Source organism: Eretmochelys imbricata, chromosome 27 (assembly GCF_965152235.1).
Source record: "Eretmochelys imbricata isolate rEreImb1 chromosome 27, rEreImb1.hap1, whole genome shotgun sequence".
NCBI classification, from domain to species: domain Eukaryota; kingdom Metazoa; phylum Chordata; order Testudines; family Cheloniidae; genus Eretmochelys; species Eretmochelys imbricata.
The window spans coordinates 8,488,826-8,502,834 of NC_135598.1; the positions used below are offsets into that span (position 1 = coordinate 8,488,826).

The following is a 14,009-nucleotide window of genomic DNA, read 5'->3' on the forward strand; positions in this document are numbered from 1 at the left end:
ACTTCATTTGCAGGGCTGGCTGAGATGACTGGGCACCAGCCTCCCAGCACACGGGACTCCCCTTCCTTTGCTGGGCAGCTGTACAGAGGACTCCGCTGACTCCCCGCCCCTGTTAACGCCCCCTCTCCTTTGTCCCTCCCAGATGAAATACATCCAGGACTTCCAGCGGGAGAAGCAGGAGTTTGAGCGGAACCTGGCAAGATTCAGGTAAGACACCGACCGGCCCCGAGGCGATCTCTAGCTGTGTTCGTCCCAACTAATCGGGGATGATGAGCATTTCCGGTAACACCCACAGAGGGAGGAGCCCTTTGTGGGGGGGGACAACGAGGAGGAACAGCACAAAACAGGGGGTTAACAAAAGGAAAGGAAGGCTGAATCGGAATGGTTTCCTTGGCGCTCAAGCTGGGAGTCCTGGGGACCCGGGCTGGGGCAGGCGGGTCAGTAGAAGGCTCTTTCTCTGACAAAGCAGCCCTAGAGTGCAGACATTGGGGAACCACCTGTGGGTCTATCTCCCATCAAGAGAATGATGGGGGCCCAGTTGATGAGGTCCTTAAATACATTAAAGGGATCCTGCTTTGGCCCCCCACTTCAGCATGGACTCGATCTCTTCTAGCTCCAATTCCTGTGATCCCCTGACTCTCTTCTTGAGCCTTTTCCTAAGCCACTAGGGCCATGATCCTCAAAGGCATTTAGGCTGCTGACTTTCATTAAAATCAATGGACGTTAGGAGCCTAAATACCTTTTTGAGGTTCTAGGCCTCGGTGTGGCCCTCTTAGGTTCTGGGCCGAGATGTTCCAGGGTGGGACCCGGTTGATCAGAGTCTGTCTCTTCCTTTCGCTGCCTCTGACGCTCGCCCCCCCCTCTTCTTGTCCCCGCTGCGTGCAGGGAAGACCACCCAGATCTTATTCAGAACGCTAAGAAGTCGGACGTCCCTGAGAAACCCAAGACCCCCCAGCAGCTGTGGTACAATCACGAAAAGAAAATCTACCTGAAAGTGCGCCCAGATGTGAGTTCCTCGTAGAGATGTGGTGTCTCTGTGTGTGTGTGTGTGTCTTTACACCATGGAGGAGGGGGAGAGAAGCCAGGGATGGGAGGGGGCCTGAAGGAAGAGGCACCAAGCAGAAGTCCTGTGCTGTCCGGACAGAGGTAAGGAAGGGGTGCCGTGTGTCTGGGAGCAGACCCGGTGCCTGAGAGAGAGGGGCAGAGCACTTATTTCACTCCGGCCAGGGAAGGGACGCAGCGCATAGGGGCAGGATGGTGCAGTGAGCAAGCCCAGGATCGCTGTGTTTCCCAGAGAGGTGCCAAGCCCCGTTGCACAACCCAGAGCAGTGAGATCCCCAGCGCAAAGGCGACTCCCCTCCCACGTCCCCGCGAGCTCAGCTCGCTGCCCTGCCATCCCAGGCGGGAGAGAGGGCGGGCGGGGCCCGCATTTCCCCCCCTGTGCCCTCACCTCTGGCTTTGGGTTTTCAGGCCACCACGAAGGAGGTGAAGGACGCGCTGGGCAAGCAGTGGTCTCAACTCTCCGACAAAAAGAGGCTGAAATGGATTCATAAGGCCCTGGAACAGCGAAAGGAGTACGAGGTAGGGAACAGTCACCAGTTCCCCTCCATTTTCTCCCCGGCCCGACGGGCGCTACCTCCCGGCCACCAGCCGAGGGGCGTTCCGGGAGCCGGCCAGCCCCTCTCTGTAATCAGCCTGAGGGGTTGTTGTTGAGGGATGTAGGCCCCCCTCCTTCCACTCATTGTGGGGCTAGCCCACAGCCCAGGTAGCTCAGAGCCTTCCACTGTAGAGCTTGGGATCCATCGCCTCTCGAAAGGGAGGACAGGTGGGCGAGGCGTAGGGAGGTGACTGGCTTCTCTCCTCCTCCCCTCCCTGTGCTGGCGGGCGTCGGCTCGGCCCCCTTAACCCGCCGGCTGCTTTGCCGTCTGCAGGAGATCATGCGGGATTACATCCAGAAGCACCCAGAGATGAACCTCGAGGAGGGTGTCACGCGCTCCACCCTCACCAAGGCAGAACGCCAGCTCAAGGACAAGTTCGACGGGCGACCCACCAAGCCGCCTCCGTAAGTCCCTTGCAATTCGAGGGTGGGGCTGACGCTGCTTTTTCTTGGGGAAGGGGGAGATCTGAGGCTTTCTATTCTTTCCCCCTTGTGGGTCCAGGGAAAGCAGAACCGGCAAAAGACAATCTGGGCCGTAGGCACAACCCTCCTAGCTTCGTACTCATGGCCCCACCCTCCATGGCTTGGCCCCACTGGGCCCTTCCTCACTCCAGCAGCTGGGCATATCTGCTTGGGGGGGACGATCAGGCTACCTGCAGAGTCCTCTGCTGGTTGGGCACTGGCAGGGTGCTCCAGGGCGGTGAGTCGTGGAGTTAACACCCCATTGAGCTCCTCTGAGCTATCGTTCCAGGCTCTCTGCAGATTCAGGCTGTTTTACTTTCTATTTTATTTTTTTAAACGAGAGCTCAGCCTTGCTCTGTACTTAACATTTAGATAGACCTCACTGTCCCTCGGGGGTGTGGAAAAAATTTCACCCCTGGGCGCCCTAGTTAGGTCGACCTGACCCCCGGCGTAGATGCAGCTAGGTGTACAAAAGAATTCTTCCGTCAACCTAGCTGCCGCTGGTCGGGGAGGTGGATTAACTGCGGTGGGCGGAAAATCAAGTAGGACGCGTCTGCGCTATAATGGCACAGCTGGGTGTAGGGCCTGTAGTGTAGACGTAGCCTCGGGTTCTGGGCAATCATGCGACTCCTGGGCATGGGCCCGTAATTTGGCCTTCAGTGACACTTCGCAGCATCCAGCAGTCCCAAATAGGTTGACAAGCTCCAGTTTTTGGAGGCCAGATTATACCCAGAAATTGCTTCCCTTCTCTTTTGCTGCATCACTGAACTGCGGCCTGCTCTGGAGTTGAGCACGGCAGCTGTTGACCAGCGCACAGCAATGTTGCCGGGGAGGCTGGGACAGGAGGTGACCCTGAGGAAGCAGGCTGGAATCCCCCCAAGTTGTTCCCCAGAGGGAACACCACTGGGGAATTGTCAATGGCCGTGTGTGGGCAGGACCCTCATCTGAAAAAGGGGGGGGGCGGGGGGCGGGGAAGGAGTGGCGACTCCTAGCGCCCCACGGCAACTGTCGCTTCGCAGGAACAGCTACTCTCTGTACTGTGCGGAGCTGATGGCCAACATGAAGGACGTCCCCAGCACGGAGCGGATGGTGCTGTGCAGCCAGCAGTGGAAGCTGCTTTCCCAGAAGGAGAAGGACGCGTACCACAAAAAGTGTGATCAGGTGAACAGGCCGGGGGCCCGCACCTCGGTGGAGCTGAGTTTGGAGGAGGGGGGGAGAACAGGTAGAAACGGCTGGTTTCTACGGCTGTATTGGCAGTTCGAGTGGCCGCGTTAAATCATCGATCTGGGTTTGAGCCCCACCCGCTGTGGGCGCTGCCCTCTTGAATGGAGTGTGACTGGAGAAACAAGCACCAGGAGAGAAGCCGGACGCCTGGGTTCTGCCCACGACGCCGGGCGAGTCACGTGCCTTCTCTGAGCCTCCGATTAAGCAAGGGGTGATTAGAGGCTGTGACGTGCTTAGAGATCCTCCAGCGGGGAGATGGGATTAGAAGCCCCGAGCACGGACTGTGGGCAAGCTCGGGGCCAGAGACTCGGGGCCAGAGACTCGGAGCCAGGGAATCGTCTCTCTCGCCAGCAGTCGAGCCGCGCTGTCTCCGACACTAGGGCACAGATCCCCTGTGATTTTGCTGGGTGTTCGATTGGCGCGTGGGGATGGAGGTGACGTCTCTTAGTAACCGTCTCTCTCTCTCTCTCCTCCTGCTGCTTTTTCCACCAGAGAAAGAAAGATTACGAAATCGAACTCCTTCGCTTCCTGGAGGTGGGTGCGCCCGGTGGCCCAGCTCATTCTGTGGGGGGGGGGGCCCAGCCAGCCTTCCCTTGGCATTTCATTACATGGCTCGTCGGTTTTGTTTTGCGTGGGCACCTGATTGTGTTGCACCGGTGGGGTGGGGTGGGGGGAGCGCTTTGTGTGCGCCAGGTCCTGTCTTTCTCTGCCGCGCGGGCTAAAGAGGCAGGCATGGTGGTATCCCTGCATTTCCCAGGTCTAGCTCCGGCTGTCTCCGTTCGCTGGGGCGGATGTAAATCAGAAGTCTGTTCCTTTTTATATTGGGTCTTATCCCAGCCCCTTCTAGTCATGCATTAAGCAGCTTGATTAATGGTTCATTCTCTCTCCCGTCTTCTCCCCGGGGGGAGGATGGTGTGGGCAGCAGGGGGTTTGTTTTGGTAGGGTTTTGTTCCGGTGAATTTATCCAGGCTGCTAGAGATGGCCGTTCATCCCCCGGTCTCTGATCAGCTCCGGAGAAAGCTCCGTCTCCTGCATGCAGGAGCTTTAGCGGAGTCAGAGGAGCTGCTCCGATGTAAATGGGTGTGAGCGGACAGAGAATCCGGCGGGGTGTGTGTGTGATCCCCTCCCCCTTCCTCCCCCCCCGCCATGCTTCCACCATCTTCACAGCATGTGGGGACTTGGCCTTCATTCACCTGGTGACAGGGGGACGGGCAGGGCAGGGCCTTGTTTTGACCCGGGAGCTACTTTTTCCAAAACATCTGGGAGCTGCTAGCCCCCGTGTTGTGTCTGGGTGGGCGCGATGATTTTGTTTGCAAAAACCAAGGGTGGAAAACCCGACAAGTCTGTTTCCCCACCCGCTTCCCCCAGAATAAAGTTTCTTCTCTCCAGGGAAGGAGGAGGGAGGAGAGAAGGTCCCTCTTCGTCTGAGTAGGTGGGACAGGGACTGGATCCGGTTGGAGCTGGTATCTGTCCATGCTGTGGGAGAGCCCAGCACCCCGAAGCACTGTGCTTAGCTGTCTCAGGATGGGTCCATTTTGTCTTCTGGTGTTTTAACCAATCTCTGGGCACACGCGCTAGTTTAAAACCTGGTGCCAATGCATTTGGAAAGTAGTACCTTTAGCACCAAACATTTCAGGTGGGGGTGGTCCTTTTCCCCTCTATCCCTGGAGTCATAAAAGGGAAGCATTGTCTAGTGGCTAAATCACAGGCCCGGGAGTCAGGACTCCTGGGATCTGTTCGTGTCTGTGCCACAGATTCGCCGGGTGTCCTTGGACAAGTCACTTCCTCTCTGTACCTCTGTTTCCCCAGCTCTAAAATGGGCATATAGATTTTACTGTGAGGAATTGGTTAGTGCCTATGTGCACCACTGCCCTCTAGTGGATATGACTGGAAATCCCGCACTGTGTCATAGGCCCAATACAGCTAATGGAGATTCTCTAGCAGGCAGATTCTGGAGCAGGAGAATCCGAGGCCCATGTGGTTTGAGATCTTCAAAGGCGTTAGTGAGATGAAAGTAGCAGCGTTGTTGTTACTCCAGTCCCTTTTCGTTGGATTGTTCCTCCTTTTAAAACTCACTCACCCCTCTGTGGCGCTCTCTGACCCACCCGCCTTTGCTTGCAATGCAGAGCCTGCCCGAGGAGGAACAGCAGAGGGTGCTGGGGGAAGAGAAGATGCTGGGAGCGAACAAGAAAGGCGCCACCAGCCCAGCTTCCAAAAAGTCATCGCCAGACACTGGCAAGGTGAGGGGCTGGCTTCGGCGCAGGGGGTGCGTGTGTGTGTCGTGAGAGTAGAGGGACAGAGCCAGTTACTTCTAAACCAGCTTCAAGACTTCTGGATGGTAGCTGCTGAGCCAGCAGGGAAAAATTAAACCCATAAAATAAAGAACATAAAGAAATTCCGGGTTTTTTTTTTACTATTGGAAGCTGCTGCGGGATTTTTTGTGCCCTTTTTTTTTTTTTTTTTTTTTTCCATATTATATATTTATATATTTTTTAACTCAACCCCACACCAAGACCCTTTGTGCTCTTCAACAGGCAGGTTCTGAGAAACCCAAACGGCCCATTTCTGCTATGTTTATCTTCTCGGAGGAGAAGCGAAAGCAGCTGCAGGAAGAGCGACCCGAGCTTTCCGAGAGCGAACTGACCCGGTTGCTGGCGCGGATGTGGAACGACCTTTCAGAGAAGAAAAAGGTTGTTAAATCAATGACACGCTCGTTAGACCCCTTGTTTTACAAAACGGCACCTCTAGCTGATTTGCCTCTCTGGAGAGCCCCAGAGGATGCCGGTAGTGTCCATCCCCTCTAGGGGGCGCCAGCAGTTCAGTCCCTGGTCACTCCCTGCCTGGCCGTATGCTGTCGTGATTTTCTCCATCGGGACAATCAAAGCTCCGGTGGCTGGCGCCGGAGTGTGGCACAAACGAATGGGTCCTGGCGGCTGCCCCCCTCCTCGGCAGTGGGGTCCTCGCATCTCTTGGGAGCGCCTTTGAGTCCATGCAGCCCAGGACCCGCTGTATGGAATGAGACCCCAGAACTAAACGAGCAGCTCAAAGAGTTTAGAACTTGCCGGGATTAAACCCGGAGAGGTCTTGAGCCTGGATTTAAAAGCCTGGCGGGGGGAGGGGGAGAGTCGTGGTCCATCCGGCCCCAGGGGGTTTAGCTCATGGCTGAGGGTGAGTGTGTCGGAAGTTATGCTTTGGCTGGAAGGTTTTTGGGTGTGGGTGTGTGTGTGGGTCGGGGAGTTATTGAGGGTGGGCTTGATTTTCTCTATGCCAGAGGTCCCCAAACTGTGCGGTGCGCCCCCTAGGTGGGCGTAGAGGAACATTCTGGCGGGAGGGGGAGGCAGAGGCAGAGCTGGGGGGAGGGATAACACCCACCTCTGCTGCTGACCCCAGCTTCCAGGCCACACCCGGGGCCCCAGCTGCGGCCCCATCCTCGGCCCCCTTACCCATGTCTGTCCCCCGCTCCTGGGGCCGTGGCTCTGCTCTCGGCCCCAGCTCCGGGGGGTGGTAAAAAGTTCGGGGACCACTGCTCTATGCAGACTGTCTGGAGAGGGTGTGTGGACATGTGCCTTGGGGGCATGAGTTCTGGCACCTGGCACAGCGATGGGGCGAGGAGAAAAGGGGCAATGACCTATTGATCTGTGTGACGCCCTTTCTCCCCGGCCCCCATGCTTAAAACACCCTCCACTGCCAGTTCCAAGTAGGCTGCTGCAGGTGCCATCTCTCTGCTGCCCGAACAGCGCTGGGAACTGATGGAGCTGGAGTGCAGCCCCCCCCGGGGAGCCCCACACAGATCTAATAGCCCAGACACTGCTCCCCCTCTCATCTCGGTGGGGTGAGGATGGGAATACATGAGGGGGGCCCAGCTCACACGTACCCAGGTTATTTCATAGCTAGGACGGCAGGCGTTTGCCGAGTGGAGCCGGGCCGGGGGACTGCATTGGAGAGACCTGGGCCTTAAACTCCACCCTTCTGTGTGTCTGCTCAGGCCAAGTACAAGGCCCGGGAGGCAGCCATGAAGGCGCAGTCGGAGAAGAAACACGGCTCGGACAAGGAGGAGCGTGCCAAGCTGCCCGAGTCGCCCAAGACGGCCGAGGAGATCTGGCAGCAGAGCGTCATCGGAGACTACCTGGCTCGCTTCAAGGTGAGGAGCTGGGGGTGGGGGTTAGAGAGAGAAGAGGCAAGGACCACCCACCCTCCACACTCCCTGCTGGAGACGGAACGGGGACAGTCCCTGATTGCTGGCTCTGTCTCGGGGCATATCCATTGCCTGAGTCACCTGCCCTCGCCGGGGGAGGGAGGGGTAAATATCACCAGGTCGGGGGGGAGGACATGACTTGCCCACGCTCGGTGGCACAGTCGAGGGTAGAACCCCGGAGTCCGGTGCGTTCGCCACAACGCGTAACCTGAGCGTTGCCGGGTCTCCCTGTGCCGCAGAACGACCGGGGTAAGGCGCTGAAGGCCATGGAGGCCACTTGGAACAACATGGAGAAGAAGGAGAAGCTGATGTGGATAAAGAAGGCGGCGGAGGATCAGAAGCGATTCGAGGTGGGTCCCCGCGCTCTCTGGGGTCAGGGACTCTGTTCTGCGGGCAGGGCTGTGGGGTTCTCTGGGGCTGTCACTCCACCTCTGATAGCCTGCGTCTCTGTATCTCGGGCAGGGGATCGCCCCAGTGGCTGGATCCACCCACCACTTTGTTGCCTGAAAGTTTTCACCTCTGAGGTTGGAGCTGGGGGTGGGGGAGAGGCGTATGCTGAGCCGGTGATTGGCCTCACCTCGTCCGTCTCTGTCCCCCCTCCAGAGAGAACTGAGTGAGATGCGGGCCCCCCCGTGCTCTGCAAACTCCTCAAAGAAGATGAAATTCCAGGGAGAGCCGAAGAAACCCCCCATGTGAGTATTGGTCCCTCTGGAGGGGGGGCATCTTCCAAACAACAGGCCAGTCGTCCAGCCACTGCATGAGAGACCAGCCCAGGGGGGCAAAGCTGGGGCTCGGGCAGCTAGAAGGGGACTAAGCTCGACCCTGCCAGGGGCTCATAGCTCACTGTGGGGCAAAGTCAAGTGCCTGGTAACTGATTGGGAAGTATTGTCTAATAGTTAGAGCAGGGTAGGGCAGGGAGTCCTGAGCTCTATTCCTGGATCTCGGGGGAGAGTGTGGGCTCATGGCTAGGGCAGAGGAAGAGGAGTTGGGACACCTGGATCCTATTCCCACCTTTGGGAGTGGGTAGATTCTGGTGATTAGAGCGGAAGGACTCCTGGGTTCCATTCCTGGTGGTCGGAGAAGAGGGACAAGGGTTCAGGATCTTTGGGTTCTGTTCCTGGCTCTAGGAGAGGATTGTGGGGTCCAGTGATCAGAGAGGAGCGATTGGGGGATCAGGACTCTTGGGTTCTGTTCCTGGGTCTGAGAGGGGAATGTGGGGTCCAGTGGTCAGGATCCCTGGGTTCTGTTTCTGGCTCGGGGCTGAGGAGAGGGACAGGGGGTCAGGATCCCTGGGTTCTGTTTTTGGCTTGGGTGGGGAGTGGGGTCTGGTGGTCGGAGGAGAGGGACAGGGGGTCAGGATCCCTGGGTTCTGTTTCTGGCTCGGGGCTGGGAGTGGGGTCTGGTGGTCGGAGGAGAGGGACAGGGGGTCAGGATCCCTGGGTTCTGTTTCTGGCTCGGGGCTGGGAGTGGGGTCTGGTGGTCGGAGGAGAGGGACAGGGGGTCAGGATCCCTGGGTTCTGTTTCTGGCTTGGGTGGGGAGTGGGGTCTGGTGGTCGGAGGAGAGGGACAGGGGGTCAGGATCCCTGGGTTCTGTTTCTGGCTCTGGGAGACGAGTGTGGGGTACAGTGATCAGAATAAAAGGATCAGGGGCAGGACTTCTGGGTTCCATTCCTAACTCTGGGCGTGGTCCTGTTCCTGACTCTGGCTTTCCTGCCTGGCTGCTCCTGGCTGTGCTGGGGACCGGCCCCCGCCAGGTGGGGGGCTGGCCGCTCTCTGACCCTGCTCTCCCGCTCCCCAGGAACGGTTACCAGAAGTTCTCCCAGGAGCTGCTGTCGAACGGCGAGCTCAACCACCTGCCGCTGAAGGAGCGGATGGTGGAGATCGGCAGCCGCTGGCAACGCATCTCCCAGGGCCAGAAGGACTATTACAAGAAGATGGCCGAAGAGCAGCAGAAGCAGTACAAGATGCACCTGGAAATCTGGCTCAAGGTGAGCGGCTGGGGGGGGTGGAACTGCTCTGACTCTACGCACGGTTTCCCGTCTCCACCCCCCTTCCCTGGGTTGTCCAGTCCTCCTGCTTTCGGGGTACCCCATCCCTGTTGTCCCCCACTGACCCTTCCCCTTCTCCGTTCCCAAGTGCCTTGGGGCTTTCTTCACCCCTCGCTGCTGGGAAATGAGGGTTCAAGTGTCCCTGATTTAGTGTCTCTCTGTACATGGAGCACCCAGACCACCCCCGTTCCCCCCCCCAACTTTCATGCCACAGGGCGTGTGTCTGTGGCTATGACAGATGCTGTCCCTGGGGTCAAGGTTGTTTCCCCTCTCCCAGCACGGGAGCCCGAGAGAGGTTTCAGAGTGGCCACGGCTCCAGATCCAGCTGTGACTCTGTTCCCCCAACTCCCTGTCGTGCTTTCCAAGCACAGGAGGCTAAGGAAATTGCCCCTCTGGACAGAGGGGCGGTGTTGTTGCACTCCCGACGGCACAGCGGGCTTCGCTTTCCACCCACACCCCCTCTCCGGCACAACTCCCCTTCCTGGAGCTGGGAACGCCCCTGCAGTCGTGTAGCTCTGTCCCCCTCGCCTTCCTCTGGGTGGTTACTTTAGTCTCGTTTCTCGGCAGAGCCTGTCGCCGCAGGAGCGAGCTGCCTACAAAGAGCACACCTCAAATGTGAGTATCCCTTGCGACGGGGGAGAGGGGGTGTGTGAGCCGTCCTCGATGACGTTTAAAAAGCCTTCGTCTGAAGGAACAAAGTCCTAATTGGTTATGTTCCAGTAGTGCCATGAGGCCTGAACCCAGCTTGGAGCCTCGTTGTGCTAGGTGCTGTCTATATGCCTTGTAAGAGAGACTCCCGGCCCACAGATCTTCCAGGCTAAATAGACACGGGGGAACCAAGGGAGGGAGAGGAAATGGAGTTCACAGAAGGGGAAGCAACTTGTCAAGGTCAACCAGGAGGACCGTGGCAGAGCTGGGAATAGAAATAACCAGGTGGCTTTGAGCATCTGTCCCCCACTCAAGGCCTTTCTGTGGATGGTGGTGATGGTCATGGGCTCTTTAACCTCTGAGCTCCTGGAAGGGACTGAGGAGCCTCCAGAGTTGCCCCGTTGACTCTTTCTCTTCCCCCCCCTCCTCCGCAGAAGCGCAAGAGCATGGGGAAGGTCCGGGGGCCGAACCCGAAAATGAAGCCCGCCATGCAGATCAAGTCAGTAAGTGCCCTCGTCCTCCGTCCGCCCCATATTGGGCCAGTAGCATGATTCCGCCCTGGGCCCCGCAACTCCCTGGTGTGTTCCTGCCACCTGGAGGGGCAGCTCTCTGGTGGAACGGGCCGTGAGGAGGGGTCAGTGCAAGGGTTGCTTGGAGAACAAGAGCAAAAAACCAAAACATTTTTAGAAATGCCACCATGGTGCTGTCTGGGAAATGGTGTCCAGGTGCCGCCTACTCGCTGGTAGGACTACATCTCCCATGATGCACCATTGTACTCTCGGCACAGGGAGGCCATCCATCATGGGAGATGTAGTCCAGCTGGGGAGCTGAGCCTGGCCCAGAGTGGAGAATGGTAACACGTGGCATCTGAACTACAGATCCCATGAGGCACTGGGTAATCCCTGGGTCTGTTGCACTGAGGGCCCTAACCCATTAGCTGAAGGCCCTGCTTTTCCTTGGCCTGGGACTTGGCCATCGTGGGGATTCTGGGGGGGGGGCACAAGGCCCAGCCAGATCCACCCACCACGCCCCGTCTGATCCCCAGGAGTCCGAGGAGGAGGATGACGACGATGATGACGAGGAGGAAGAGGATGACGATGATGACGACGACGACAACGGGGACTCGTCCGAGGAAGGCGGGGACTCATCGGAGTCGAGCAGCGAGGAGGAGAGCGAGGATGGGGATGAGGTGAGGCACGCGGTGGGATGCTGTGTCTGTGCCATGCCTCTCGCTGACCCCCCACCCCTCCCCACCCCTCGCTGCCACCCTAGTTTGCCCTTCTGATTCTGTTAACCCAGCCAGCCCTGGGGGCAGTAATCTCAGTCGGTCCAAGGATCCCAGAGCCCTGGGCCCAGTAATCCACGAGTCTTCAAGAGACGGTGTCGCTCATAAACGTGGGACCTAAACGCTGCGGGCTCACTCCCCAGCCAGTGCCTTGATGTAGCTGCCCTGGGGTCAGAAGAGGTGCGCCAGTTCACAGCGGCTGGGGATCTGGCCTCGGGGTTTGACCTGATTGTGTAACAGAGCTGGCATCTGCAGTGCCGGGGGCTACACCCCAAGGACGCAGAGTTTGGGGCAAGTCTAGGGCCAGGGCTGTGGCTGTTGCTTCCACCACCCCGACCCACACTTGCCCCTGGGCACGGCTGCGGTGTTCTCTCCCCAGATACCATTTACAATGTCTTAACTGTGTCTTCTGCTGAAGAGAGCTGGTCTGATTCTGATTTCCGTCCCACCGGTGTAAACACAGAGCAAGTCAATGGAGTTACTCTGGATTTACACCAGCGGCCGTGAAGTCAGAATCTGGTCAATGGTGCCAGGGCTGGGTTTGGACCCCAGGGGCCCGTGCTCCCTGTCCACGATTCTTAACCACGCTCCCTCCCACCCTTTGACAGCTCAGAGACCTAAACTGACTCTTTCAGCTTGGGTTTTCCAGTCCCCACTTCCAAATAACAGGCAGCCTGCTTGCCATGAAATCTTATTTATCCTTTCGACTTCGTGGGCCAGGTGTCTGTGTGGATCTGGCTTCAGTCAGCGGCTTCAAAGCAGCTTCTAATGGGTGACCCACGGCAGGACAGCAGACCAGTGCCGCAAACGGCCATCCCTCCTCCTGCTTTGCCACCAGCTCCCGCAGGCTGAGCGGAGCAAGGCTGCTGGCATGCAAGCCCTGGCTCGATGGACCAAGGCTGCTGTACTGTTAGGGTTGCCTTCTTTTGGGTGGGACTTTGAGCAAAGATACCAGACGGAACCATCCCAGCACCTGCGTCCCCAGCACAGGCAGACCCTGCAATTCCCCAGCCCCCCCCCAGGCTCTTAACCCTTTCCTTGCCTTTGGCCCCAGAATGAGGACGACGACGAAGAGGACGACGACGAAGAGGAAGATGACAATGACTCCGAGGGCAGCAGCAGCTCCTCCTCTTCCTCAGGCGATTCCTCCGACTCGGACTCCAACTGAAATGCCCACAGCGCCACCTTCTTGCCGGACTTTCAGTAATCCCCCCCCCCCATCCCCCCCACCCCGACCAGTAATATCCCGGCTGGAGATCTGGGTTGATGGTTGCAGGGAGGGGGATGGGAAAATCACTGTGGCTAATTTTTTTTCCCCCTCCCTCTTAAAGAATTTCACACTAATGGAGTGGGGGGGGGCAGCTGATAAAAGGCTTTGTTTTGTGGGGGGGAAGAAGGGGATATTCTGTGTTGTTTTTCCCCATAGAGTTTGCGTTCAAGCCTTTATTTTATTTTTGTTTTTTGGAGAGGGAGGGGGATTTTTACACCTCAGAGCCCCCGCAGCTGCCCCCGCCTTCCCCTTCAACTTCCAGCTACCCCCTCCAGACTTTATACAAAACCCCCACAAAAATCCTTTTTAGAACAGCAACAAAACAGCGACAAAAATGTGGCAAGAGGCGCAGAGTGTTGTTCCGGCGGCACGCGAGTCGAGTGGCTCAGGACTCAGCCGTCGGGACGATCTCCCCCTTTGCCTCTCCAGCTGGAGGAGGGGACGGTCTTGTACAGTCTGAAGCTGCACCCAGAGCTCCTGGAGAGCAAAATCCCACTGCACTTAAGAGCTCCTGGAATGAACTTACCACGCGGCATTTCCCTCTGGGGACAGGGGGAGAATTTTTTGTGTGTGTGTGTTTGGGGCAGGGTGGGGTGGGGGGAGTTTAAAAAGACATTGCCCAGTTTCGGGGGCGGGAAGGGCTGGCACTGGGTGGGGGAGTTAGGGGGCTGATACGGAGCATACCACTGGTTGCTGATCATTGCATCACCCGAAGGAAACGTGGTTGATCCGTCGTATTCAACCAGCATTTGGGCAAAGGCGGTGGCAGGCGGATCCCAGATTTGAATTTTTTTTTTTTTTTACAATGAAGTGACCAATTGTTGTACTGGAACGGGGCATTTGTCGACTGGGATGGGGCCGGGGATGGGAGCAGGGTTCGGCTGCGAGGAGAGATCATCTGTGTCATCGGTGGTTGTCGTGCTCTTGTATTATTATTTTTGTTTTCTTTTATAAAGCGAGAAAGATCCATCTTTTTATAATCAAAATCTCCGTCTCTGGCTAGCTGCCCGGCTTGGCATCACGCACCCCCGCTCCGTCATCGTGTCAGGTCGATGTGCAGATTGTTGGGGGGGGGGCCGTCTGGAATAGGGGCAGGATGGTGCTTGCCAAAGGAACCCAGCTGTGCCATCCCATGCTGGATGCCGGCTGCTTGGGATAGAGGTGGGGCCGCGCCCGCCAGTCTCACAACTCTGGGGCCCACCTGCGCAATCGGTTCAGCT

At 57.7% G+C, this 14,009-nt stretch overlaps 1 protein-coding gene across 4 annotated transcripts in view; it reads left to right on the top strand.

Moving 5' to 3' along the window:
* Nucleotides 1-13,370, top strand: part of UBTF (upstream binding transcription factor) — a 30,179-nt gene extending 16,809 nt beyond the window's left edge. For 2 of the 4 annotated variants that reach the window (XM_077806372.1, XM_077806371.1), the window contains 16 exons: nucleotides 143-207; nucleotides 886-1,006; nucleotides 1,471-1,581; nucleotides 1,932-2,062; nucleotides 3,139-3,280; nucleotides 3,836-3,877; nucleotides 5,470-5,583; nucleotides 5,878-6,033; nucleotides 7,329-7,484; nucleotides 7,778-7,888; nucleotides 8,142-8,230; nucleotides 9,337-9,526; nucleotides 10,154-10,201; nucleotides 10,669-10,737; nucleotides 11,280-11,423; nucleotides 12,574-13,370. In XM_077806372.1, the coding sequence (XP_077662498.1) occupies nucleotides 143-207; nucleotides 886-1,006; nucleotides 1,471-1,581; nucleotides 1,932-2,062; nucleotides 3,139-3,280; nucleotides 3,836-3,877; nucleotides 5,470-5,583; nucleotides 5,878-6,033; nucleotides 7,329-7,484; nucleotides 7,778-7,888; nucleotides 8,142-8,230; nucleotides 9,337-9,526; nucleotides 10,154-10,201; nucleotides 10,669-10,737; nucleotides 11,280-11,423; nucleotides 12,574-12,687 (1,803 nt within the window). In that variant the 3' untranslated portion in view covers nucleotides 12,688-13,370. The remainder of the gene's footprint in view (nucleotides 1-142; nucleotides 208-885; nucleotides 1,007-1,470; nucleotides 1,582-1,931; nucleotides 2,063-3,138; nucleotides 3,281-3,835; nucleotides 3,878-5,469; nucleotides 5,584-5,877; nucleotides 6,034-7,328; nucleotides 7,485-7,777; nucleotides 7,889-8,141; nucleotides 8,231-9,336; nucleotides 9,527-10,153; nucleotides 10,202-10,668; nucleotides 10,738-11,279; nucleotides 11,424-12,573) is intronic. The other 2 variants (XM_077806374.1, XM_077806373.1) reach the window with 2 other exon arrangements.
* Nucleotides 13,371-14,009: the final 639 nt, after the last annotated feature.